This window comes from Loxodonta africana, chromosome 18, assembly GCF_030014295.1.
Source record: "Loxodonta africana isolate mLoxAfr1 chromosome 18, mLoxAfr1.hap2, whole genome shotgun sequence".
In the NCBI taxonomy this organism is placed as follows: Eukaryota; Metazoa; Chordata; class Mammalia; order Proboscidea; family Elephantidae; genus Loxodonta; species Loxodonta africana.
The window spans coordinates 69,597,540-69,623,475 of record NC_087359.1 but is presented as its reverse complement, the minus strand read 5'-3'; the positions used below and the strand labels follow the sequence as shown (position 1 = coordinate 69,623,475).

At 49.3% G+C, this 25,936-nt stretch overlaps 2 protein-coding genes and 1 long non-coding RNA gene across 7 annotated transcripts in view; 1 reads left to right on the top strand and 2 right to left on the bottom strand.

Moving 5' to 3' along the window:
- The window catches only part of LOC111752512 (uncharacterized), a 29,313-nt gene extending 10,331 nt beyond the window's left edge, over positions 1-18,982 (bottom strand). Inside the window, exons 1-2 of one of the 3 annotated variants that reach the window (XR_002787425.2) lie at positions 14,742-18,982; positions 469-1,075 (exon numbers count right to left, since the gene is read on the bottom strand). This is a non-coding gene — a long non-coding RNA (uncharacterized LOC111752512). Of the gene's footprint in view, positions 1-468; positions 1,076-3,147; positions 5,093-14,741 lie in introns of those variants that run through there. The other 2 variants (XR_010318449.1, XR_010318450.1) reach the window with 2 other exon arrangements.
- A 121-nt stretch (positions 18,983-19,103) lies between these two features.
- On the top strand, positions 19,104-21,104 carry SLC16A11 (solute carrier family 16 member 11). Its single transcript, XM_023556373.2, has 4 exons — positions 19,104-19,331; positions 19,587-19,730; positions 19,875-20,639; positions 20,727-21,104. The coding sequence occupies exons 1-4, from the start codon at positions 19,130-19,132 to the stop codon at positions 20,954-20,956; spliced, it is 1,341 nt and encodes a 446-aa protein (XP_023412141.2). The 5' UTR covers positions 19,104-19,129; the 3' UTR covers positions 20,957-21,104.
- A 604-nt stretch (positions 21,105-21,708) lies between these two features.
- On the bottom strand, positions 21,709-25,833 carry SLC16A13 (solute carrier family 16 member 13). 3 transcript variants are annotated; one of them, XM_003416742.4, is made up of 4 exons: positions 25,411-25,833; positions 25,142-25,285; positions 23,780-24,517; positions 21,709-22,311 (listed from the first exon to the last, which is right to left on the bottom strand). In XM_003416742.4, exons 1-4 carry the CDS (start codon positions 25,607-25,609, stop codon positions 22,112-22,114), a joined length of 1,281 nt encoding a protein of 426 aa, XP_003416790.1. In that variant the 5' UTR covers positions 25,610-25,833; the 3' UTR covers positions 21,709-22,111. The 3 variants fall into 3 exon arrangements, with proteins under 3 accessions (XP_003416790.1, XP_023412140.1, XP_023412139.1); XM_023556372.2 differs by having other exon boundaries at positions 25,427-25,530; XM_023556371.1 differs by having other exon boundaries at positions 25,142-25,305; positions 25,411-25,523.
- Positions 25,834-25,936: the final 103 nt, after the last annotated feature.

The following is a 25,936-nucleotide window of genomic DNA, read 5'->3' as shown; positions in this document are numbered from 1 at the left end:
ATAAGATTCACCCATAAGATGAACAGACAAACGGAGCGCTGGAACCAGACAATCCAGAAGGGAAAAGGGGAACGAGGCTAATCTTAGTGAGGTCTAACACATTACTAGGAATGTCTCAATCTCCACTTCAATCCTCCAGATACCTCCTATCCCCAGTGCCAGACGGAGGGGCTTCAATCTCCCATCTAAACCGATAGAGATGTCTATACCCACTCCCCAAAGTCAGGGTGCACCAACCAGTGACAGACAACAACCCAAACACAAAAACCCACGGCGGATACACACTCATACGCCTGCCCTGCTCTAGAGTCACCAAGAGTCCCTCCTTGGGATCCTACTCACGGGGACGGTCATCCAAGGCGCCACTCGTCTTAGAAACCAAGGGCCTGGGTCCAGTTCCGAAAGCCACGCTGGTCCGCCCTGTCCGCCCCGGCCCTGAGCGCAACAGGGAGAGGGTCACGGACTCACCTCAGGATCCTGGTTAGGTCTTGCCTTCACCCATCTCTTTGGCGCGGTTGGGGACCGGTGGCGCTGCAGGGGAGCCCGGGTCTGGGGACAGCCTCCGGGGACAGAGTCCCGAGCGGCCGCTTGGTAGGAGAACTGTCGATCGGGCCCTGGCCCTGCCGCGGGGCCACGGCGTCTCAAACGGCTGGAGTCCCCGTAAGGGCCACCAAACTGTTACCCCAATTTCGCGACTTAGAGCCGCCTGCCGCAAATAGCCAATTCTTCTGACAGGGGTGAGGTGGGTAGCAAGAGCTTTATTAGATATACGGGTAAATGGAGACAGAGGGGAACGATCTCGTCTCACCAGACTACCGATTGGCTCGGGTTTTTAAGGGAAAATGGGCCATAAGTTTTAGGGACTTGTGGAATGTGCACTCTCTTTCTTCTGTTTGGTTTCAGTGGTCCTATCTCAAACATGTTGATCTTTTCCTGCCATTATCCCATCAGCCCAGGGGGTAGCTGGCGCCATCCTTCATCTTATTTGACAGGCTTGGATCAGTATCACTTGTTTTCCACAGTGTTAGAGGAAACTTTGGTTAACACTTAACCGCTACTTGGAGGCAGGGATGGCCTAGGGGAGGGAAAGGAGAGAAAGAAGGAAAAAAAGTTGGCTCAGGTACTGTTCAAGATAGGGCTAAGCAGCCTCTTTCAGGTACACCCTGCTAGGGTCACTAGCCCAGGTGAACTGGGAGAGAACCTTCTTAAAGAATTAAACACTCAGAGTTCAAAAGCTCTTCCACATTGATTTATTTAAACTCTTAAATAGCACTTACTTCTTGGTAGGAATATTCCAAACACTTTACAAATATTAACTCATTTAATCCTCACAAGAACCCTAAGAAGTTGTGTTAATAGTAAAAAAAACAAACAAGAAAACAGTTGTCATGGAGTCTGTTCAGACTCATGGTGACCTCGGGTATGTCAGGGTGCAACTGCACTCTACAGGGTCCTCAATGGCTGATGTTTTGGAAGTAGATCACAGGCCTTTCTTCTGCCGTCCTCTGGGCAGACTCAAACTACCAACCTTTTGGTTAGCAGCTGAGAATGTTAACTGCACCACCTGTAAGAAGGTACTATTTTTAACCAGGTAACCAGTTGCCTTGAAGTCGATTCCAACATATGGTGACCCCATGTGTTGCAAGTGGAACTGTGCTCCATAGAGTTTTCACGGCTGTGGACTTTTGGAAGCAGATCACCAGGCCCTTCTTCAGAGATGCCCCTGGGTATGTTCGAACCAAGTTTTCAGTTCAGAACCAAGTGCTTAGCCATTTGTACCACCCAGGGACTCCTGAAGGTGCTATTAACATCATCTTTTTTTTTTTTTTTATGAATAAGAGAATCATTGCACAGAGAAAGAGGTTAAGTAATTCACTCTAGGTCACACAGCTGGCAGGCGGCAGAGGCAGGATTTGAGCTCCAGCCTTCTGGTTCCAGGATCCATGTTCCTATCACCATGCTATATTGCCTTTCAATATTGATTATACTGAAATACACCCACATTCCACACCAAATATATTATTTTTGCTGTTAAGGTTTTTGAAAGAATGTTTACTATTTGGAAAAAAAAAAAGAAGTACTTGTCTATAAGGAACTCTGGAACCCTGGTGGCGCAGTGGTTAAGCACTTGCTTGCTAACCAAGAGGTGGGCAGTTTGAATCCACCAGCAGTTCCCTGGAAACCCCATGGGGCAGTGCTACTCTGTCCTATACGGTCGCTATGAGTCAAAATCAACTGGAGAGCAAATAGTTTGGTTTTGGTTTTATAAGGAACTCATTAAATCTATGATTGGCTCTGATTTCTCAGCAATCATTGTGACTACTTAGGAAATCCTCGAAAGTGAGAAAAATTAACCTACAAATTGTTTTCCAATGTAATAAAATAGTAGCAATACAAAATTTAACAAAGAAGTCGATTGACTACTATTGTGTTTTATAGACAGTTATTTAAACATTCATTATTTTAGGCTTTTGCAGTTTTCTTTGTTTATTTTAGAGCCAATAAATGTTTTAGCTCTTACAGGCATTTCTGTAAGCTTTTAGCCCTAGCCCTGTGCACTCAGGGGAGAAACCAACTTTTCTAAAGGACAACAGAGTCCCTGAGTGGTATGAATGGTTAATGAGCTCAACTGCTAACTGAAAGGTTGGAGGTTCAAGTCCACCCAGAGGTACCTTGGAAGAAAGGTCTCACGATCTACTTCCAAAAAATCAGCCACTGAAAACCCTATGGAATAGTTCTACTCTGACACATGACATCACCCTGAGTCAGAAGTGACTCAACAGCAACTCGTCAAGGACAGCGCGGGAACAGACCCAGAAAACACAGCCTCCTGAGAAGAGCCGGGTTTTCTGTGTCATGGAGCTCAGCCGCCGCCCTCTGCTCTCAGTGCTCATGTGTCATGGAGCTCAGCCGCCGCCCTCTGCTCTCAGTGCTCATGTGTCATGGAGCTCAGCCGCCGCCCTCTGCTCTCAGTGCTCACTGGCCACTGTCCTGAACCCCTGCATTGAGTGCATTTGGCATCTACTTCCTACCTCCCAGATCCCTGCGGCCATACATCAGGATGCCCCTCCTAGGCACCCAGGCCCTTCCACAGCCCAGAGACAGGTGTCCAAGGCCTTGCTTGCACCCTTCTGTTTGTAGGCTTACCCAGGTGTGACCTCCTTCCAGGCCACATGCCATCACCACATCCTTCAAACAAGGCAGGAGGTTTCAGACTCACAAACAGGCTTTAAACGAGGATCCGCCCCTTTGTGAGGGACTCCTGGTAGTGAATCGAGGAAAGGGAAATATAATGATAGCTTGAGACCCAGTAAGAGGTGGGTAAAGTCACTTGTCTGAACGGGATAGGCAGAAAGGAACCCTTAGGAAGACAGGCTGCTCATGACTGAAAACATTTTGAGAGGAGAGGCAGAAGAAGCCTTTGGAGAGGAAATGGTACTGGGTTGTGGGCAGGGACAAGGGGGATTCCTGGCAGAGAGAGGAACTATGTACAGAAGTAACCATGTTGAGAGGGAAAAGACCCACCCTGTGGAAGGACAAGGAGAGGAGTGTGCTGCCTAAGTGGCCCTGAGTCACAGCCTCTTCAGTGCACGGATCCTCTCTGGCGCCTTCAGAACTTTCCCAGAGCTTGATCAGCCCCTAACCACTTCTCCCTGTGTCCACACAGAAGTTCTTCCTTGGGGAAAGAAAACAGGCATCCTTGGATTACTCGGCTTCAAAAACTCAGCCGTACACACGTTAGCTCCTCCAGGTTGTATGATTTAAATCCTTACTGCTCCAGGAAAACCTGCTATCAGTCTCTCTCCTGCCATGGCGTCTGGTCCTGGTTGACATTATTTAGCTGGGAAGGAGAGACTCTGGCCAGGCAGGGCCACTGCAGCCTTCAGGGCAGATCTGGGGGGTTATCTGCCAAGCCCTCGAAGAGGCTGAAGCCCTTAAGTCAAACATTGTGGTCCAGCCTGGACTGGGCAAGAGTAGACAATGGGTCCAGAAAAATCAAAGGTAGCTGGAAGGTTGGGTAGGGCAGAGGGGAGATGGCAGACACCAACCTTGGCCCTTCTGGTCTGACTCCCTCTCTCAGATCAAGACATGAAGTGCACAGGGAGCTGAAGTAGAGACTTGATTGGGAGTAGAAGCAGGAGGTAGGTAAGGAGGTAGCTGCCTGCGGCCAGAAAACAGGAGGCCATGGAATGGAAGGTACTATACTTGTGGAGTACCCACCATGTGCCTGGAATTGTGCTAGGTCCTTTCCAAGCTTGATTTCACTGAAGTCTCAACAACCCTTCGAAGTATTATCTTCTTTGTATTTGTTGTTGTTAGGCATTGTCGAGTCAGTTCCGACTCATAGCGACCCTGTGTACAACAGAACAAAACACTGCCCAGTCCTGCACCATTCTCATAATTGTTGTTAAGCTCGAGCCCATTGTTGCAGCCACTGTGTTAATCTATCTTGTTGCGCATCTTCCTCGTTTTCACCGACCCTCTCTCTACCAGGCATTATGTCCTTCTCCAGGGACTGATCCCTCCTGAAAACATGCCAAAAGTATGTCGTCACCCTTGCTTCTAAGGAGCACTCTGGTTGTGCTTCTTCCAAGGCAGATTTATTCGTTCTTCTGACAGTCCATGGTATATTCAATATTCTTCTTCGACACTACAATTCAAAGGTGTCAATTCTTCTTCAGTGTAGAAAGTACTGAGGAGTTGGGACTCAAGAACTACACTCTTAACAATTCACCAGGTCGGAGTTTGCAGAATACAAGCACTGCTGCCTAAATTTGAATTCCATTTCCATTTTAATAATCCATAGTTTTTTTTTTTTTTTTTTTGGAACTATGACAAATATGGCATCTTTTTTGTGAGAACAATACTAATTTCATTTTACACATATCAAAATGGCTTAAAAACAATTCAAACTTGATTAATGTCCAGCACAATGTGTATGTATTATCTCTTTATAACTTATATTTACATGAGAATTACACTGTGAATGTTTGCAAGTTTATTTTAGTTATATTAATACATTTAAGTATTCAGGAGAAGAAAAGATGTCTCATCACTTTCCATGTTTTATTTGAACTATTATGAAAAAAAATTTTTTTCATTTCAAAGCATTTTTATTTTTTGTAGAAACAATCTTCTTTAGCAGACATTTTGGGCTGCCTTGCTGTTGTGGATTGAATTGTGTCACCCAAAAATATGTGTTGTAAATCCTAAACCTGTGGAGGTAATCCCATTTGGGACTAGGGTTTTTTTTTTCATAATTTTTATTGAGCTTTAAGTGAATGTTTGCAAATCAAGTCAGTCTGTCACATATAAGCTTATATACACCTTACTCCATACTCCCACTTACTCTCCCCCTAATGAGTCAGCCTGCTCCCTCCTTCCAGGCTCTCCTTTCGAGACAATTTTGCCAGTTTCTAACCCTCTCTACCCTCCTATCTCCCCTCCAGACAGGAGATGCCAACACAGTCTCAAGCGTCCACCTGATACAAGTAGCTCACTCTTCGTCAGCATCTCTCTCCAACCCATTGTCCAGTCCCTTCCATGTCTGATGAGTTGTCTTCGGGAATGGTTCCTGTCCTGGGCCAACAGAAGGTTTGGGGACCATGACTGCCGGGATTCCTCTAGTCTCAGTCAGACCATTAAGTCTGGTCTTTTTATGAGAATTTGGGGTCTGCATCCCACTGATCTCCTGCTCCCTCAGGGGTTCTCTGTTGTGCTCCCTGTCAGGGCAGTCATCGGTTGTGGCCAGGCACCATCTAGTTCTTCTGGTCTCAAGATGATGTAAGTCTCTGGTTCATGTGGCCCTTTCTGTCTCTTGGGCTCATAGTTATCGTGTGACCTTGGTGTTCTTCATTCTCGTTTGATCCTGGTGGGTTGAGACCAATTGATGCATCTTAGATGGCCGCTTGTTAGCATTTAAGACCCCAGATGCCACATTTCAAAGTGGGATGCAGAATGTTTTCATAATAGAATTATTTTGCCAATTGACTTAGAAGTCCCCTTAAGCCATAGTCCCCAAACCCCCGCCCTTGCTTCGCTGACCTTTGAAGCATTCAGTTTATCCCGGAAACTTCTTTGCTTTTGGTCCAGTCCAGTTGAGCTGGCCTTCCGTGTATTGAGTATTGTCCTTCCCTTCACCTAAAGTAGTTCTTATCTACTAACTAATCAGTAAATAACCCTCTCCCACCCTGCCTCCCTCCCCTCATCGTAACCACAAAAGTATGTGTTCTTCTCAGTTTATACTATTTCTCAAGATCTTATAATAGTGGTCTTATACAATATTTGTCCTTTTGCCTCTAATTTCACTCAGCATAATGCCTTCCAGGTTCCTCCATGTTATGAAATGTTTCAGAGATTCGTCACTGTTCTTTATCGATGCGTAGTATTCCATTCTGTGAATATACCACAATTTATTTAACCATTCATCCGTTGATGAACACCTTGGTTGCTTCCAGCTTTTTGCTATTGTAAACAGAGCTGCAATAAACATGGGTGTGCATATATCTGTTCGTGTGAAGGCTCTTATTTCTCTAGGGTATATTCCGAGGAGTGGGATTTCTGGGTTGTATGGTAGTTCTATTTCTAACTTTTTGAGAAAACTCCAGATAGATTTCCAAAGTGGTTGTACCATTTTACATTCCCACCAGCAGTGTATAAGAGTTCCAATCTCTCCGCAGCCTCTCCAACGTTTATTATTTTGTGTTTTTTGGATTAATGCCAGCCTTGTTGGAGTGAGATGGAATCTCATCGTAGTTTTAATTTGCATTTCTCTAATGGCAGGTTTTTTTTTCTGTTAATGAGGTCATTATCAATGTACCAAAACCAAACCAAACCTATTGCTGTGGAGTCAATTCCGACTCATAGTGACCCTTAAAGGATAGAGTAGAACTGCCCCATAGGGTTTCCAAGGAGCACCTGGTGGATTCAAACTGCCGACCTTTCGGTTAGTAGCCTTAGCTTTTAACCACTATGCCATCAGGGTTTCCTTATCAATGTAGGGTGTGTTTCAAGCCAATTGCTTTTTGAGATATAAAGGGAGCAGTTTAGGGACAGAAGCAAGAAGCATGAATGGGGGGAATATGAATGCCACACGGAGATCTCCAAGGGACGCCAAGGGGAAGCTGATACAAGGACAGAGAGAGCCCTCCCTTAGAGCCAGCGCCCTGAACTCAGACTTCTATCCTCCTAAACTGTAAGAAAATAAATTTCTGTTTTTAAAACCACCCTCTTGTAGGAGAGGGTGGAAGAAAAATGTAGAACAGAATTTAAACTCACAAAAAAAGATCAGTCTTACTGGTCGGACAGAAACTGGAGAAACCCGGAGAGTATGGCCCCTGAACACCCTTTTAACTCAGTATTGAAGTCACTCCTAAAGTTCACCCTTCAGTCAAAGATTAGACAGGCCTATGAAACAATAACGCACATAGTTCAACCATGTATATGAGAGTAAATGGACACACCAGCCCAAAAGGAAGGATGAGAAGGTAGGAACGAATACGAAAGCTGGATGAATGGAAAGAAGGGGAGAGTGTTGACACATCACAGGGTTGGCAACCAAGGTCACAAGTTGTGTATTGTTTAAGAAGAAACTAATTCGCTCTGTAAACGTTCACCTAAAGCACAATTGAAAACAAACCACCCACTTGTGGTATTTCTCTTATTAGGGCCCTGAGAAACTAAGACACTTGCGCCTGAACTTCTTCCTCTGAGAAATTCCCCACTTTATTTTTGATGGGAGGCCAAACCCACTTCCTGCACCCTGAACATGCCCGGTGCTCACTTTCCTCGTACCCTTTTCAACTAGAATAAGACACATGACAAAGATTCAGGTGCACTGACCCTGGACTTGGATTTGGGAGATAGTAGTGCAAAGAAGTGGAGTTCCCGGATGGTGCAAATGGCATTGTAGGTGAAAAAAACATCACAAAGTTTAGTAAAGCAAAAAGAATGTTTTATTCGGCATATATTCAAAAAGACAGAAGTGGGAAGTGGACAAGCATGCTGCCAGAGCTAATGTCAGCCTGAATCCAAGGAAATATTACAGAATAAGCAAGAATGGGAAAACAGACAAGCATGTTGCCACAGCCATGTCTGCCCAAGTCCAAGAATATTACAGAATAGACAGAAGTGGGAAAACGGATAAGGACACTGCCACAGCCATATCTGTTGGCGTCCAAGGAAGGTTACACTAACATCACGAAAATGGGTAGAACTATCGAAAGCTTCACCTTTTCACAGATTGGCTAGAAACTGTGGTCTTACATTTCTGAATTGTCTTTCTTAACAATCACTGGTACAGGTTTCAGTAACGACAGTCAGGAGGGTCTTCATTGGTCCAACAAATTTCTACTCACTAAATGTTAACAGAAAAAGATAGGAGTGGAAAGACCTTTGTGTTCTGTTTGATTGGTTTTATGTGAAAAGTTCCCTAAAAAATATTTTTCTTCCCCAGAAGATAATTTCTAAGATTGTTCCATCTATTGCCTTTATCTCAGGGCCCAGTTGATGTGTCCTTGTGAATCCCTGTGGGCCCAGCTTCGGCTGGGTCACATTCTCTTTGCTCAAGGACAGGGAATTTTTTTTTTTTTAATAATTTTTATTGTGCTTTAAGTGAAGGTTTACAAATCAAGTCAGTCTCTCACTCCAAAACCCATATACACCTTGCTAAACAAACCCAGTTTACACACTCCCAATTACTCTGCCCTTAATGAGACAGCCCGCTTTCTCCCTCCACTCTCTCTTTTTGTGTCCATTTCACCAGCTTCTAACCCCCTCCACCCTCTCATCTCCCCTCCAGGCAGGAGATGCCAACATAATCTCAAGTGTCCACCTGATACAAAAAGCTTACTCCTCACCAGCATCCCTCTCCAACCCATTGTCCAATCCATGTCTGAAGAGTTGGCTTCGGGAATGGTTCCTCAAGGACAGGGAATGTTATTTTCTAAATCAATGGTTAATGTGCTTGGCTGCTACCGGAAGGCTGGAAGGTCAAGTCCATTCAAAGAAAGGCCTGGTGATCTACTTCCAAAAAAAAAAGCCACTGAAAACCCTATGGAGCACAGTTCTACTCTGACACACATGGGGTCTCCATGAGCCAGAACTGACTCAACGGCAACTTTTTTTTTTCCGTGCAAACAAGCAAAGAGCATTTCTGAGCAGTGGCAGTTCTTAGGGCCAGTAGTAGCCAGAAGTAACATCTAGTGCCCCATGGTGGCAGCAGAGGCTTTAGCTATCCATTTAGGCCTATGGCAGTTCTTTTTCCTGTCAAATCTAACTCTGTAGACTTCTTGGTAATTTTGTAAGCTACTTAGTTTCCTACAATAAATCATTTCTCTCCTTATTCAGTCAGAGTTAGTTCCCATGGCTTACAACTAAGAACTCTGACATAGACATTGGCCGAGATCCTGAGACAGATAGGGTTAACTGCGCTGGTGGCTGAACAAAAGAGCTTTTAAAAGATTATCATCTAGAAGCTGGGTAAACAGGAACCTAGCTGGTCAACATGAGATGCTCCCCTCCTCCTTTGCAGGCTTCCTATGTGCAGAGGAGCAGAGTGTGACTGCTGTATGACCTTTCTTAAAAAATCTTAGCCCTCCGAAAATGGCGATGTAGTGCCGAAGATCAAGTGCACATGCGCTATATCCCATAATAAGTGATGCCAAGGGCTGCTGGAAGGACTCCATCTTGAATATCAGTGGGTTCCATCTTAGATTCCAGATGTACACGCAACCTAATTAACATACACTGGTAGCCTAATTAACATACACCGCCATTCTGAGAAGTACCCGCCCCTTGAAAGAAGACCACTAAATATTCATTACTCTGTTGTCTCCACCGAACCCATATAAGCCCTAGCCTTGCTTCCCTTTTCAAGTCAGTCTTTTGGAGAGGCTTAGATTCCGCTCCCCGCCCGCCCCCGCCTCCTTTTGCTTGATTCAAGCAAAATAAAGTCTGCTGAAGATAAAGTTTGTCTTTTGTGTGTATTCTTACCTGGGAAAAGACCAGAACCCTTTGAGTCAGACTGGCAATTGGTAACAATCCTAGAACCTGAAAATGCCAGGTAAGACACATTTGGATATTTAGATACACATGCTAGGCTCAAAGGAGTGCATGCGTAGTGCAAACAGTTAAGCTACCGCTACCAGTCGAAAGGTTAGAGGTTGGAATCCACTCAGAGATGGCCTAGAAGCCAGGCCTGGGGTTCTGCTTCCAAAAGGTCACAGCCTTGAAAACCCTATGGAGCAGTTCTACTCTGCACAACACAGGGTCTTCATGAATCAGAATTGACTCGATAGCAACTAACAACAACAACGTATTCTCAAAGCTTTTAGCTGGGCCCTCTCCCCACCATCCCTGACTGTCTACCCTGGAAACTGGGCAGCTCGGAGAAATCCAGGAGCCAGGTCTTGCAGACCTTCAGCATATAACAGGGCTGAGGGGTGGGGGGTGGGAGGTGGTGATAGAGGGGAGGGATAGGAACTGGCTTGGAAGAGGTATTGGGAAACAGATTTGGTAGAAAGGGTAAGAGAGAAGTAATTAGGGGAAGGACTCCCATCACATCCTGGGCCTTGCCTCCAACCTTAGTTCTAGCCTCAGCTCTGTCTCATCTGTGCCAAACCTCAGCCCCATCATCAGCCTCCCCACGGCCCAGCCCCAGTCCCAACAGAGGCTCAGGGGACTCAGCTTGTTTCTTCATTAACGTGTATTCATCCAAGCAGACATCTTACTTTTACAGAATGAACCACACTGTTGCGAGTGCACGCCTTTACTGCTTCATGTCCCCACTGCTATTCCCACTCGCCCAAGTAAGAGCAGGACAGAGACACTCCCCTGGTCTTGAGCCACAGAACCTGCCCATTTTGTCCTCATTCTCTTTCTAGGTCATGTTCTTCTTCTACTCTTTCAGGCCCAGGGCCTGGGCTTTGAGATCTATGCTGAGTGTCCATGGCCTGGTCTCTGGGTAAACTGGGGAAGGGGAGGATTATGGGGGGTTAGGGCTAGAAGACAGTTCTATTAGGCCCTTAGAAGCTGTGAAGAAATGAATTCTTTTATTTTGCCTTGGTTCTTCGGAAAACAGCTTGGGAGATTTTCCCCTAAACGCTGGGGAGCTACCTTTGCTCCGGGAACTTGCCGGAGGTGGGTGGCTGCCAGGTTGTTTTCTACCTCAGAGGGTTTGTCACTTTTGTTCAGGTTGATTGATATTTCCTGGGTAAGCTGTAAACAACTTTATGGTTTGACACTTTTTTGTCTAGCCCTGCCCTGCAGTCTGCCACGATTGTTCTATTTTACACAGTTTGCAGGGATTGGTGGGTTTACTGTGCAAGTTGTGTGACTTGCAGTGCACAGAGGGAATTGGTCAGTTTGTGATCCCCCTGGGAGGGCCATGCCTTGAAATTGACAAAGGAGTTTGCTTATATAAGCAGCCAACCCCGTGGACAATTTTTAAAGGCAGGAAAAAACAGAGAAAGAGAGGAGGTGAAGAACTTCCTATAAGAACTGTAGCACAGGTTAAGGGCTGCAATGCTGAAGACAGCAAGGAGTCCAGAAAGGTCCCTGAGGCAGAGCTGGTGATGATGGCAAAAACCTGCTGCTAGGAAGACAGCTAAGAGAGTTGAGCAAGCTGCTACACTGGCTGTGAGCTGGGCCAATTAGCAGTGGAAAAGCAGAAGGCAGTATGGGGGCTGAGCTGGCCTGCCTTTGGCAGTGACAGATGCCCCAGCTATGCTGAGTTGTAACCTTAAGGCCGAGAGGGGGCCAGACGTGAGGGCTGAGAACAGGCCTGTCCTGAGAGGGCCAAGAGGGGGTGTGCATAGCTGAGAGGGGGCATGTATGCCCAAGGGAAGCTGAGAGAGCCATCCTGCACTGAAGGGAGGAGGGGTGTACTCTCCACTTTTGGAAAGCCTTATAGACTTTACCTATGTGCTTCCTGGTCCTAATCCCAAATTGTAGCCTGTTACAGTTAAACCACTTAACTGTGAGCATGGTCTGTGAGTTCTGTGTGGCCATGGCAATAGATTTTATCGAGCCCAGCAGAGAAGTAGAGTGTGCCACGCGGGGAACAACTGCTGTCAGAAATATTAAAAATGTTGAAGAGTGGAGGTACATCTGACAGCCTCCTCACAGGAACCAGCTTTGTGGTGATTCTGATTCTAAACCCTCTGGAATCTAGATGAGTTCTGACACACAAACACAGAAGCCCAAGATCAGCGGGACCAAGCACGGGAGAGTCTCAAGTTTTTCAGTGCCTCAGATAGAGCTAAAATTTTGTGTGGGTAATGCCATCCATCTGACCTGCCGCCTTCCCTCCCTATCTCCCGTCTGCAGAGGGAGCCCCCTGGTGGGTGTACTAGGGAATGGCAGGGTTCTGAGCATGGCTTCCTGGAGGTCCTCATCTCAAGTTGCTCTCCACTCCTCCAGGGCTGCAGGCCCCAGGGGCCCCCCCAGAGGACCTCCAGTAAAGGCTCACATAAGAAAGCTCTTGAGCAGTTTTAAAGTTCTCAAAGACACACTCCCAGATGCTGTGGTCCCTAAAGCAAATCACGCCCAACCATTAACCTTTTCTGGTGATCTCCCAGAAGACCCTACCACCCTCTGGGGTTTTCTCAGTGTTGGCAGTCAAGCATTATCAGCGGGTCCATCAGCAACCCCTTCCTGTGATAATGCCACTCCCCCTGAAGCACTGAGCACTGAATCCGCTCATGCAGTGATTCCCTGATTCAGTATCCCTCTCATTCAGTGATTCATCGCTCACCTAACAAACATGTCAGGGTCCACGCTGGGTGTCAAACACATGGAAATCAGTAACGCAAGGTCCCACCTCCAGGGCCGGACAGTGTAGTGGCAATGTGAGGGGCGAGAGCAGCAGACAAAAAGGGATGACCTTACTGCAGGCTCTGGTGGGGGTTCGCATAGGCAGAGGGGTAGGCACCTAATACAGGTCAGGAGGGGTTGGTCAGGGAGGACTTCCCAGAGGAGGTGATGCCCAAGCCATCAGTGGCTCCCTGTTATCCAAAATGCACCCTGGTTAATGGCAACATACCAAGGAAAACAAAACCTTGAAATAAACACGCACATCTTCCTGGAGAGTTGTATTTTTTCCTGAATATTTGAGAAGAAAAAATAAAACATGACGTCCCTATGAACATAGGCACCAAAGACTATTGTGAAGTACAATGAAGTACGATGCAAAATTTCATGTAAATTTTTAATGTAAAACAAGATATTTTAAAGAAATCTCCCACTCACAAAAGGCCTATATCCTCAGTCTCCTCTGGCTCCTTCAGCTGTGGTATGAGTCCTTTCTCTTCTGCACTCAGGCTCTGATAATACCAAATGCTATTTCAATGGAAAATCTTGAGAAGCATCAGTCGCTGGGAAAAAAATCTAAATTCCTTAGCCTGGCCTTCCAGGCCGTTACCAACGGGACCCCCTGTCCCAGCACAGCTTCCTCCTACACTGCTCTCCTACATACTGTTCTCCACACAGCAGCTATTTACGGCTCCCCGATCAATCAGCAATGTGCCAAGCTGGTTCATGCCTTTGTGCTTTTCCACAAGCGGCTCCCTTTGCCTGGAGTGCCCCTGCCCACACATCCATCTGGCAAACTCCTACTCATCCTTCAAGACCCAGCTGAAGGGGCTCCTCTTCTGTGAAGCCTTCCCAGCAGGCTTGAGCAGAGTGAGTCAGCTCCTCCCAGCACCACTCTGTGGTGAACGTGCCTCCATTTCTTGTATTGAGGTTTCTTTCTTCTCTTTATGCGGCCGTTTCTCTGATTGAATTGTGGGGGTCTGGGTGGGAGAGACTGTATCTTACTCGTATTTCCATCCCCAGCCCTAAGCATAGCACCTGGCATGGTCAGTGTCTATAAATACTTTATAAAAAAAAATATAGGAAGGATTAAATGAATAAAACTGAATGTGATTCCTTTCTTCTCTTTTGCTTTTAGAGTCCAGATAGGGAGACCTGAATTTTCTTATAAACTTTGGAAAATGCTAAGGAAACCAGTGAATCACAAAGACACACACACACAAAAAAACCAACCCAGAAATATTCATTTAACCTCTTTATAGCCATTCACATTTTATAACGCACGTGGTGTTATTGAGAACTCACAGACCAACGTGGGAGGCATTAGAAGTAGCCAAGGGGGAGAATGAGGAGGGGCACTGCGGGATCGATCCAGGAAGTTGCAACAATAGCAGCAACAGAGCTAACACAGATCAGGTTCCAGGCACTTACCTACGTGTACACGATGACTCCTTCAATTCTTGGAACAGCTCTATTGGGTGGCTACTGCTATCCCCGTTTGATGAGGATACAGAGGCACAGAGAAGCAGAGTAACTTGCTTATAGTCATGCAGCTATTATGTAGCAGAGCTGGGTTTCAAACCTAGACAGCCTAGCTGAGGAGTCCTCTCTCCCAATCTCTACACTACGTTACCTGCATATGCACCAGGTGTATACCAACAAAACCAGCTGCTGTCGAGTCGCTTCTGACTCATGGTGACCCCATGTGTGTCAAAGCAGAACTGTGCTCCATACAGTTTTCAATGGCTGTGTGACCTTTCAGAAGCAGCTCACCAGGCATTTCTTTCAAGGCACCTCAGGGTGGTTTTGAACCGCCAACATTTTCATTAGCAGCTGAGTACATTAACTATTTGCATCATGTATGAACTCCTTTCACGATAGCTTTCAAGGCCTAAAGAATTGGCACCCCACATTTTTCCTCTGTGACTCACCTGCTCCTCTCCCAACGAGCTCACTCCTTTATAGGACAGCAAGTTGATGATCCTTGCACACGCCAGATCTCCCATCACAGGGCTTTGCACCTGCTGTGCCGTCTGCCTGGAGCGCTCTTCCTCCCAGAGCTCCTCCCCTTCTTCAACTCTTGCTCAGGTATCACTTTCCAGTCAGACCTTTCTTGACACCCTATTAAGAACTGATGCTATCTCACGTCCCTAAAGTGGGCCTTTTTTCCCCACAGCACTTACTTCTCACCATGTGACATGATACATATTTTACTAATCCATTTTGTTTATTATCTGTCACCCACTAAAACATAAGCTCTACAAAGGCAGGGCTTTTTTTGTCTCTGTTCACTTCTGTAGGCCTAGTTCGTAGACATGCGATTACTGATTTTTTGGAAGTAGGTTGCCGAGTCTTTCTCCTGTTGACTTGAACCATAAACCTTTTGGTTAACCAAAACCAAACCCGTTGCCATCAGGTTGATTCTGACTCATAGCGACCCTGTAGGACAGAGTAGAGCTGCCTCATAGAGTATCCAAGGAGCACCTGGTGGATTTGAACTGCTGACCTTTTGGTTAGCAGCCATAACACTTAACCACTATGCCACCAGGGCTTCCTTTTGGTTAGCAGTGGAGTGCTCAACCCTTTGCACCACCTAGGGACTCCAAAAGATGTATTGTTGTGTGCCATCAAGTCGATTCCAACTCATAGTGACCCTATAGGACAGAGTAGAATTGCTCCATAGGGTTTCCTAGGCTGCAATCTTGGTGAGAACAGACCACCAGGTCTTCTCTTTCTTGAAGCTGCTGGTGGGTTCAAGCCACCAACCTTTCGGCTAGCAGCTGAGCACTCAACCATTGCACCAGGAGGGTTCCAGCAAAAGATGTAAAAAAACCAAACCAAACCTGTTGCCTTCAAGTCATAGCAGCCCTATAGGACAGAGTAGAACTGCCCCAAAGGAATTCCATAGAGCACCTGATGGATTCAAACTGCTGACCTCTTGGTTAGCAGCCATAGATTTTAACCACTATGCCACCAGGGTTTCCAAAAAGATGTATAGTAATGGTAATTTTGGCTAAGAAAATAGGGAACATGAGGTAGAAGAGAAATGTGCCCTTTCACAACCAATCACTCCAGTCCCAGGCTCTGGGAAGCCTTTCTGGATTCATAAGAAAAGGTGATACGTATCCTCAAAAAGTACTCGGCATCATTTGGGACAACTTCCAGACCCAGAGGGACCAGTCTCTTATTTGCTCTGTGTGTTGGATTGAACTGTGTCCCCTAAAACTGTGTCCTGTAAATTCTAACCCCTATACCTGTGGATGGAGCCCTGGTGATGCAGTGGTTAAGAACTCAGCTGCTATCCTAAAGGTCAGTAGTTTGAATCTACCAGCTGTCCCTTGGAAACCCTATGGGGCGGTCTGGGTTGCTATAAGTCAGAATGGAGGCAATTTTTTTTTTTTAATGGATACCTGTGGATTTAATCTCATCTGGGTATAGGGACTCATACAGGGTCGCTATGAGTCGTTATCGACTCGGAATCGATGGCACTGGGTTTGGTTTTGGTTTGGGAACAGGGATATCTTTGTTATGTTAACGAGACCATGTCGTGTAGGGTGTCTTAGACAAAATACTTTTTGGGATATAAAAGATCAGATTAGGCACAGAGAAAGCAAGGATAAATGCGGAAAGATAGATGCCATGTGGAGATCTCCAAGAAATGCCAAGAACATTAGAGAAGCTGAGACAAGGATTTTCCCCCAGAGCTGACAGAGAGAGCCCTCCCTTAGAGCTGGCACCCTTAACTCAGTCTTCTAGCTCCCTAAACTGTGAGAAAATAAATTCCTGTTCTTGAAAACCACCCACTTGTGATATTTCTGTTATGGCAGCACTAAGAAACTAAGACACCCTACATTTCTACTTCACCGCCCAGAGGGAGTCATCTGAGTGGCCTCATTCAGTTGGGAGCAGAGTCCTCCACCAGCCTTCTCAGGAAGTTCCCAGAATGGCACTCTGGGGTGGCTGAGAACCTGCTGGCTCCACCTTCCTGGTGCCCTTTCACAAACACTATCCCTTGCTGGAGAAACCGGTGGGGCCACTTTCTTAGTGTGTACGTGGCAGGCCCTTAAGCTTTCATGGGCTCCTGTACCCCATCTTGGGCATTTCAAGCAGACAGCATGGCATATGCAATGATTCAGGAGTGAGAAAAAGCCTGGTGGGTTCCTGGAGCAGGTGAGAAGCTAATGGCTGATGGGAGGGCCCAGAAGGGAGGAGGGAAAGGGAATGGAAAGGTAGCATGGTCTCCTTTTCACTGTGAAAGGCCTTATACACCAAGTAGAGAAATTTCTTTTCTTTTTTTTTTTTTTCCCCAATAGGCAATGGAAACCATCAAAGGTCATGCTGTGCCTTTTAGGTTTAGTTTCTCACTGAAGAAACTTTTTCTTTACTCAAAGATGCTTTCTCAACAATTAGGAAACACTGCCATCATGTGGTTCTCAACTGATACATCTCCAACCTTGAGTTGCTAAATTTTATGATAGTTTAATAATTAAACCAAAGACCAAACCTCTTGATTTAAATAGCTGGAGCAATAAACCAGATCGAACCTGTTGCGGTCAAGTTGATTCCGACTCATAACATTAACCTATAAAAAGGATCCTTTTTTCTAAAGTTTTTCAAGAAATCAATATCTGGGTTCAATTCTCTTGAAAATCTGTTTCAAAAATCTTTAGAGATTCTGATCGAAAGGATCTTTTCTCCCCCAAACCAATAAAACCCAATCCGTTGCCTTGGAGTTGATTCTGACTTATGGCAGCCCCAAGTGTGTCACAGTAGAACTGTGCTCCCTGGAGTTGATTTTCCAGATGTAGACTGACAGGCCTTTCTTCTGAGGCACTTACGGGTGGACTCAAACCTCCAAGCTTTCAGTTAGCAGTCAGCTCTTAACTGTCTGCACCGTAAAAGGAATCCTTTTCTACTCCCAGTGACCCCTTTCTTAGAATCCCAAGCCCTGCAAAAGCTTTGCCCATTTTAGAGCAGTTTCCTATCAAGCCATCTCCAGACCACTTCTCTCAACTATAGCAAATTCAATGTCAGTCCCAGGTGTGTTCTCCCTGTGTGGTCCTGCAGTTGAACTGACCCAAGTTCGAATATTTCTACCAGTTTTTAGCTGGGTGGCTTTGGGTAAATCACCTAACCTCTCTGGGCCTTAGTTACTTCATCCTTAAAACGGAGATGGCACCGTCTTCATAGAGTTATTGTGAAGATGAAAAGATAACATGTTTAAAACCAAAACTAAACCCACTGCCGTCAGTCGACTGGACTCATAGCGATCCCATTTCCAAGACTGTAAATCTCTACGGAAGGAGATAGCCACATCTTTCTCCCGCGGAGCGTCTGGTGGTTTCCAACCGCCGACCTTTCGGTTAGCAGTAGATGGCTTTAACCACTGCGCCATCAGGGCTCCTTAACATGTTTAAAAGATAACATATAAAAAATATGTGCCTGGCACATCACAAGTCCTCATAGTGAGGGGTTCCTCCTCCTCTTTGTTCTTGAGGTCATGTTATTTGAGCAGAGAGCAGGCACTCAGTGGAGGTCTGCGCTTTGATATCCGAGACTTACCTGGTCCTCAGCTGCGTCCCCTAGGAACACAAACCCTCAGCTTCTCAGGCCGTGGGGCGCTATTTCCATGCCTTGCCTACGGCCCCTGGCCTCGCCCGGGACTGCAGTCCACTGGTCCCAGCCGTGCGCAGGAGCCGGCAGGTGCGTGGGCGTCAGCGGGGCGGGGCGGGGCGGCATTCACCCCGCCCGGCTCCCTTCCCGGGGGTTGGGGGTGTGTGTGGATAATTCAATGCCCGTGGGACTCAGCTTCTCGCCTCACCCGCAGCTCGGCGGATTGGCTGACTGTCTCCGCTCGCCCCCGCCCTCCGTACCCCCTGCGTCCCAGGTGGCTCAGGCCCCGGTGGTGATCTCTGTTTACCGAGAGATCCGGTTCAAATTCGGCTCCTTCTCGGCCCTCGCTCCCCTCCGGGGCCCCGCCCGCCCGGGAAGCGGGGCGACAACCCAGCCGAGCCTTCCTCGCCTTTCCCTTTCCCCCACCGCCCGGAGAGGTCGGTAAGGGGGAAAGGGGATGTGGGGGAGGGGTAGCCCCAGGCCTGGGGGATCCGGCCGCCCCCGTCCCGGTACCTCACGCCGACCCAGAAGCGCCATCTCCAGGCCTGTTTCTCGCTGCCCCCGCCCCCGCCCTGTCGTCTCGGGGTGACGTGCCCCCCCTCCGGGCTGGCAGCCAGGGACTGAACCTCAGGGATGCTAGGTCCTTAGTCGAGGCACAGACGAGGACACCTCGCTGACAGGTGTTTCCCCACCCCTGCAGACGGCGATGGCCCCCAAGCCGGCCGGACCCCCGGATGGGGGCTGGGGCTGGGTGGTCGCGGCCTCGGCCTTCGCGGTGAACGGGCTCTCGTACGGGATGCTACGCTCCCTGGGCCTTGCCCTTCCTGACTTCGCGGAGCACTTCGACCGGAGCGCTCAGGACACTGCGTGGGTCAGCGCCCTGGCCCTGGCCGTGCAGCAGGCAGCCAGTGAGGGGGGCCCCCCAGGAGGGAGGCGGGAATGAGGGTGGAGAGGCCGTGACTGGGGAGCCGGCGAAATGACCTGACAACCTGAGAAAGGGCGGCCGGTGGAACCCCGTTCCAGAGAACCGTGGGTGTTGGAGGTCAAGGGGAGGGGTTATTGTGCCGGGGGAGGGACTTAGGCCAGGCAAACAGCCAATGAGAAGTGCTGGGCCGAGTTTGGGGTTCAGGGGCGTGTCTTTCACTGACTCCGCCCCCTTCCAGGCCCGGTGGGCAGCGCCCTGAGTACCCGTTGGGGGGCACGTCCCGTGGTAATGTTTGGGGGCGTCCTCACCTTTCTCGGCTTCGTCTTCTCGGCTTTTGCCCGCAGTCTGCTGCACCTGTACCTCGGTCTGGGCCTCCTCGCTGGTGAGGGGCGGCGGGAATGCCCAGGTCCTTAAAGGAAGAAGGTGGGGGAGTGAGCAGGGTGGGGGCCTGCTGTGAGGATCAGGGCTGGGAATCCTGGGGCAGGCGCCCTGCTCCCTGCCTTCAGCCCGTCCTGTCCATTCGCAGGCTCCGGCTGGGCCCTGGCCTTCGCCCCTGCCCTGGGCACCCTCTCTCGTTACTTCTCGCGCCGTCGAGTCCTGGCCGTGGGGCTGGCGCTCACGGGCAACGGGGCCGCCTCGCTGCTCCTGGCGCCGGCCTTGCAGCTCCTCCTTGACACCTTCGGCTGGCGGGGCGCCCTGCTCCTCCTTGGCGCCACCACTCTCCATCTCACCCCGTGTGGCGCCCTGCTGCGACCCCTGGCCCTCCCGGGCGATCCTCTGGCTTCCTCTCGGGGGCCCCTAGCGGCCCTCGGCCTGAGTCTCTTCACTCGCCCGGCCTTCTCGGTCTTTGCTCTGGGCACGGCCCTGGTGGGGGGCGGATACTTCGTCCCCTACGTACACTTGGCCCCCCACGCCTTAGACCGGGGACTGGGCGGGTATGGGGCCGCTCTCGTGGTGGCGGTGGCTGCTGTGGGGGACGCAGCCGCGCGGCTGGTGTGCGGGTGGCTGGCGGACCAGGGCTGGGTGCCCCTCCCGCGGCTGCTGGCGGTGTTCGGGGCTCTGACAGGCCTGGGATTGCTGGCGGTGGGACTGGTGCCAGTGGTGGGAAGCGAGGGCTGGGGGGGGCCTCTGCTGGCAGCAGCTGGGGCCTATGGGCTGAGCGCTGGAAGTTATGCCCCGCTGGTTTTCGGGGTGCTTCCGGGGCTAGTGGGCATCGGAGGTGTTATGCAGGCCACAGGGCTGGTGATGATGCTGATGAGCCTCGGGGGGCTCCTGGGCCCTCCTCTGTCAGGTAAGGGCCTGAGTCAGCAGATCTGCTCCTAACCCTCCTCTGCCCCGGGGGTTCGAGGCTTCTGAGTTTCTTTACTTTTCCTCTCAGGCTTCCTAAGAGATGAGACAGGAGACTTCACTGCCTCCTTCCTCGTGTGCGGCTCCTTCATCCTCTCTGGAAGCTTCATCTACATGGGACTGCCCAGGGCACTGCCCTCCTGTGGTCCAACTTCCCGTCCAGCCACCCCACCCCCTGAGAGTGGGGAGCTGCTCCCCCTTCCTCAGGTTGCCCTTCTCTCCCCCAGAGACCCCCACTCCACTCTGAACACCACTTGTTGATCATTTTCTTTGAGCCCCTCCCCCAATAAAAAATATCGATTCTTTTTTCCTGCAAGCTCCACTGTTAACCAATATAGGGCCTTGGAAAGGTCCTAATTAAGATATACAAAAAGCCTGGTTGAAAGGAACAGGATTCCAATAGGCCTGGGGGGCGGGGGGGGGGGGCGCGGGGAGTCTTATCTGTCCAGCCTATTGAATTTTCTTTCCCCAAATTCTTGTCATCATAATATGGAATCTTCCAGAAGTTGTCTGCCCGTCAGCTTCAGTCTATCGGAGGAGGGGAGGAGTGGGGTCACATCCTTCTTTCCCCTGAGTAACCAGACCTCCCAAACTAACTCTTTGCCTGCATTTCAGTTTCCTTCTACTGGCCCATTTACCAAAAGGTTGGCAGTTCAAATCCACCAGCTGCTCCTTGAAAACCCTATGAGGCAGTTCTACTCTGTCCTGTAGGGTCACTATGAGTCAGAATCGACTTCATGGCACCGGTTTGGTTTTTTTTCCTACTGGCCTGAGGGAAATACAGGAATCCCAGATTCAGCTCTTTTCCCTCCTTCCAAGCTATCCCCTGCTGTTCTCTTAATTTCTTTCCTAAGTCACAGGGGATAGTGGGATAAAGGGAAGTAAGTAGGTGGGAGGCCCAGAGGGCAGAGTTCAGGGTTCAAATGCTCTGGGTCATCAGAGCTTCTGGACACCGGCCCTTCCACCTTCCAGCCATGACTCCATTTAGCCAAAAGAAGCAGATGGGTCCGAGCTCTGCTTGACGTTCTGATTGTTATCCAGTTTTCTCACCAGTTTTATTTCAAAGGGACATTCCTATTTCCCAAACATCTTTGTCTTCAGAGAAGAAGCTTAGAAGCAACACTAAAGATAAAACATGATAAGCCTCTTGGCCTTTGATTTCCACAGTTGATTCACAACTCAGTGGGGTAGGCTGAGCTCTGGATTCTTCAGAAAACGTTGGTGAAGCCAAGAAAAAGAGAAAGAGTCCTTAACAAAATACAAAAGGTTGGCACACATATGCAGGCACCCCACGCCTGCTCTGGGGGAAGCAGAGCAAGAGGCTTAAGGCACTGTGGTTCCATGGGGGCCAAGATGGGCCAGGAGGAGAAGACCTGCAATTCAGGCTTTCTGGGTCTGACTGCCCCTCCTTGGAGTTCAACCCTCTGCCATACCCTCCCTGGGCAGAGGAACTTTGGCATCCAGGGCCTCTGTTACGAGATTTTGGGGCTTTGAGGTAGGTGGTGAGAAGCAGAAGAAGCCAGGCAGGGTGATGAGAACTCCACTCCCTGCAAGGAGGAAGGCCCCAGCCACCACAAAAGAAGCTGTGTAGTTGCCTGTCACATCCCGGAGGTAACCTAGGCCCAAGAGAGAAAGAATACACATGGGTGATCTGTTCCCTGGGGCTGATGGCTAAGACACATTTTTGGGTGGAGACAAGAAAAAGAGTTGAATTCCAAAGGTTGGACTGAATGGAGAACTCTGGTTCACAAGGGGCCTCAAGAGGTAATTTCAACCCCTTTCCTGCCTTCAGAAAGAACTTCTAAACCAGCCAGTGGGGATTTGGGGATCCACATGAAGTCAGCCACACCTTTGCCTTTGTTTCTGGTAATGGTGGGCCTTCTCTACCTTCAGTTAATAGTTAAGAGGAAAATGTTAATGGTTTGAAGGTTCTGGCATCTTGAGCCTGGAGACCTTTGACCAGATAGCTCAGATACCTGAGCTGGGGCCCAGTGGGCCAAGGGAAAGGGAAGACACTGTGGCATGCTAAGTGTGGCCAGGCCCAACCAGGTCCTCTAAAAATTCAAGTTGGGCACCCTACCAAGGGTTACACTTAGCTCCCTGTGTCTTTCCACTCAATTTTCCAGCCCCAGTTTTCTTTGTCCCATGTGTGCGTTTGGGGGCTGCTATGAATGGCCATGCAGGCTGTGCACTGTATAATACCGGGGGTGGTATTCACATACACTCTAATGTGAATAATATCCCCTTCAATCATTGGCGGCACTAGCATTGGTGTCACCCAGTGCGGTAACTCATGGTGTTACCCGCCTGCCCCCGTGGACCCCCTCCCGTACCAGATCATACAGAGTCCTTAAGGTTTTTTGTACTAATGTTACTTGTGAATCATAATTCCTGTATATCACTCCTTTTTCTTTAATTACTACTTCATTCTCAAAACAGTTATTGATACAGGTTCACAAATACTCATTACCACAATATTGTAGCTACATCAAAAAAAATTCGACAAAATTAGTCCCTGTAAAAACACAGCAGCAACAAAAACAGTGGGTGCCTGTAGCATGTGCCTGTAGCACCTGCAGGGGAAACAAAGTGATTTGAATTGTCATTGTAATTGGGTAACAATGACAGCTCTGACTGGAGGGCATTAATCCTGTTGTTGCCTGTTGAGTAGATTCCAACTCATAGTGACCCTATAGGACAGAGTAGAACTGCCCTACAGAGTTTCCAGGGAGTGGCTAGTGGATTCAAACTGCCAACCTTTTGGTTAGCAGCCAAGCTCTTAATGGTTCAAAAAGTAAATTACCATAGAGTTTTATAGCCTTGTAATTATATTGATACATGTATGCTGGGCTTACAAAAAATGTCTTTGTTGTTATAGGGACTATAACTACAGTGACTTTTTATAAAAAATAATAATTTTCTGCTGAAACACTGCACAAAAGTTTTATAGACAAGTTATTTTGGTGTCGCCCTCTGACGGTGTCACCTGGTGTGGTCCTCACCCCCGCACGCCCCTAGTGACACCACTGCCTCCAATTGTGCAACACGGCACCCTGGCCCACCAGGTAACCTCATTCCCCTTACCTGACAGAGGAGCCCCCAGCAGCCCCCCGATGCTCTCTACCATCTGCACCAATCCTAGGCCGAAGTATATCCTTCCAGTCCCCACCAGTTCAGGCAGTACGGAGAAAGCCACTGGGGTCAGGGCCCCTGATGTGAAGCCGTAGGCCACAGCCAGAGCCACCAGGGCTGTGGGAGCCCGAGCCACGGGGAACAGGACCAGTGACACCCCAGTCAGGGTGGTCCAGAACATCAGGAGTCGTGACACGGGCCCTGGAATTGCATCTCCCAGCCACCCGGAGGCTACACGCCCCACAAGGTCAGAAATAGCAGCCACTGAGAGTAGAAAGGCAGCAGGCAGTGGGTCCCAATTCAGGTCCTGGAGATGGGCCACCAGGTGGACATAGGGAATGAAGTAGCCAGTGTTGATCAGGGTGAGGGCAACAGTATAGCGCAGGAAGGGGCCATGATGGAGGAGGGAGGCAAGCTGGGATCTAGGGCCACCGACAGCAGGGTCCTCAGCCAGGGAGAGGGGGCGGAGGAGAGCACCACAGGCCAGCAGGTGGAGGGAGAGGGCAGATACCAGCAATAGGGCCCCCCGCCAGGCATAGTGGCTGAGCAGCCACTGGAAGAGGGGGGCAAAGGCGAAGGAGGAGAGGCCCACGCCTGTCAGTGCCAGGCCCATGGCTAGAGATCGACGGCGAGAGAAGTAACGGGACAGGCAGGCCAGGGTCGGAGTGAAGGTCAAGGCCCAGCCAGAGCCTGCCAAAAAGGAAGAAATGGGGGTTGAGGGACTTAGAAGGCTCAGATCCCCCAGTAATTTCAACACTGCCCAGCAGCAAATATAGCACTGATTTAGGAGTCTCAAAGACCTGGGTTAAAGTCCTGGTTTTGATACTTTCTAGCTGTGGGACCTTGGGTGCATTTACTTGACCTCTCGGCCTCAATCTCCTCGTCTGCAAAATGGGGACAATGTATCTCACAGGATGGTGGAGGATTAGAGATAATGTTTGTAAAGTAACTAGCACAGAACTTTGGAGTTAGATGCAGGCTCTACCATTTCTGGCTGGGTGGCCTTCATTTGCCATGTTGCATAACCTTTTAGAGTCTTTCTTCATGTGTAAATAGGATGATGATATCTATTTCACAGCCACAGAACTTGGTATGATATTATAGTAGCACTTCCTTCTACACTCCAGTCCCACTAGCCCTAATTTTATACATTCTGATTCATCATTTTTGAATTTCCTAACTTCCCTATGGGATAAGTGCTAGCCATATTTTCCTTATTCTCCCTAAGCCTTTTGGAAGGAGCAGGAAGAATGTGAAAGTCCAGAGGTCAAAGACCCAGGCATTTTAATCTTCTGCTCTTGCTCAAGGTCTCACCTGAGAGCAGCCCAATACTCAGGTAGAGGTGATTCAAGGAGGTAGCAAAGGAGGCGAGCAGCATCCCCAGTGCAGCCAAGAAGCCCCCAGTCATCACCACGGGCCTGGGCCCGAACTTCGTGCTCAGGGCACTGCCCACTGGGCCTGGAAAAGAGCAAGGGGTTCTGCGAGAAGATCTGAGGAGTCCTTCCCCAGCAGCGCCCCCCCGCCCCCGCCCTGTCCCCACGTCCCCTCTCCCTTCCGACTCTGGACCCAGGCGCAGCACTCACTCCCAAACTGCTGTACCGCGATTCCTATGGAGGCGATCCAGGAGACGCGCGCCGCCTGCTCCTCAAACGCCGCCACAAACTCCACGAAGAAGACGCCGAAGGAGCGGAGCACCCCGAACACCAGCGCCGACTGGAAGAAGGCTGAGAGCACCACCACCCACCCCCAGCCCCCATCTGGGGGCTCAGCCCTGCGCAGCATCTGGGCGGTAGCAGGGATGCCGCCACCAACGGACCGGGCTCAGGACGCTTTACCTCTGCCCACCCGCCCAGCCACTCGGCCGGGCGGTCGGGGCCGAGCGGGGAACGAGAGGCTGGTAGAGAAGAAGGCAGTGACGTGGGCGGCGACAGGCGACTGCGACTCTCCCCCAGGGGGGCGCTAGAGGAGCGGAGACCCGGCCGGTGCCGGCCGGGCAGTAGGAGCCTGGGGGCGTGGCTCCTCAGGCCCGGAGAGGGGCGCCCAGGCCCGGGGCGGCAGGTCGGGGCGGGGCCGAGGTTCGAGCAGGGAGCCTGGGGCGGGACTAAGCGT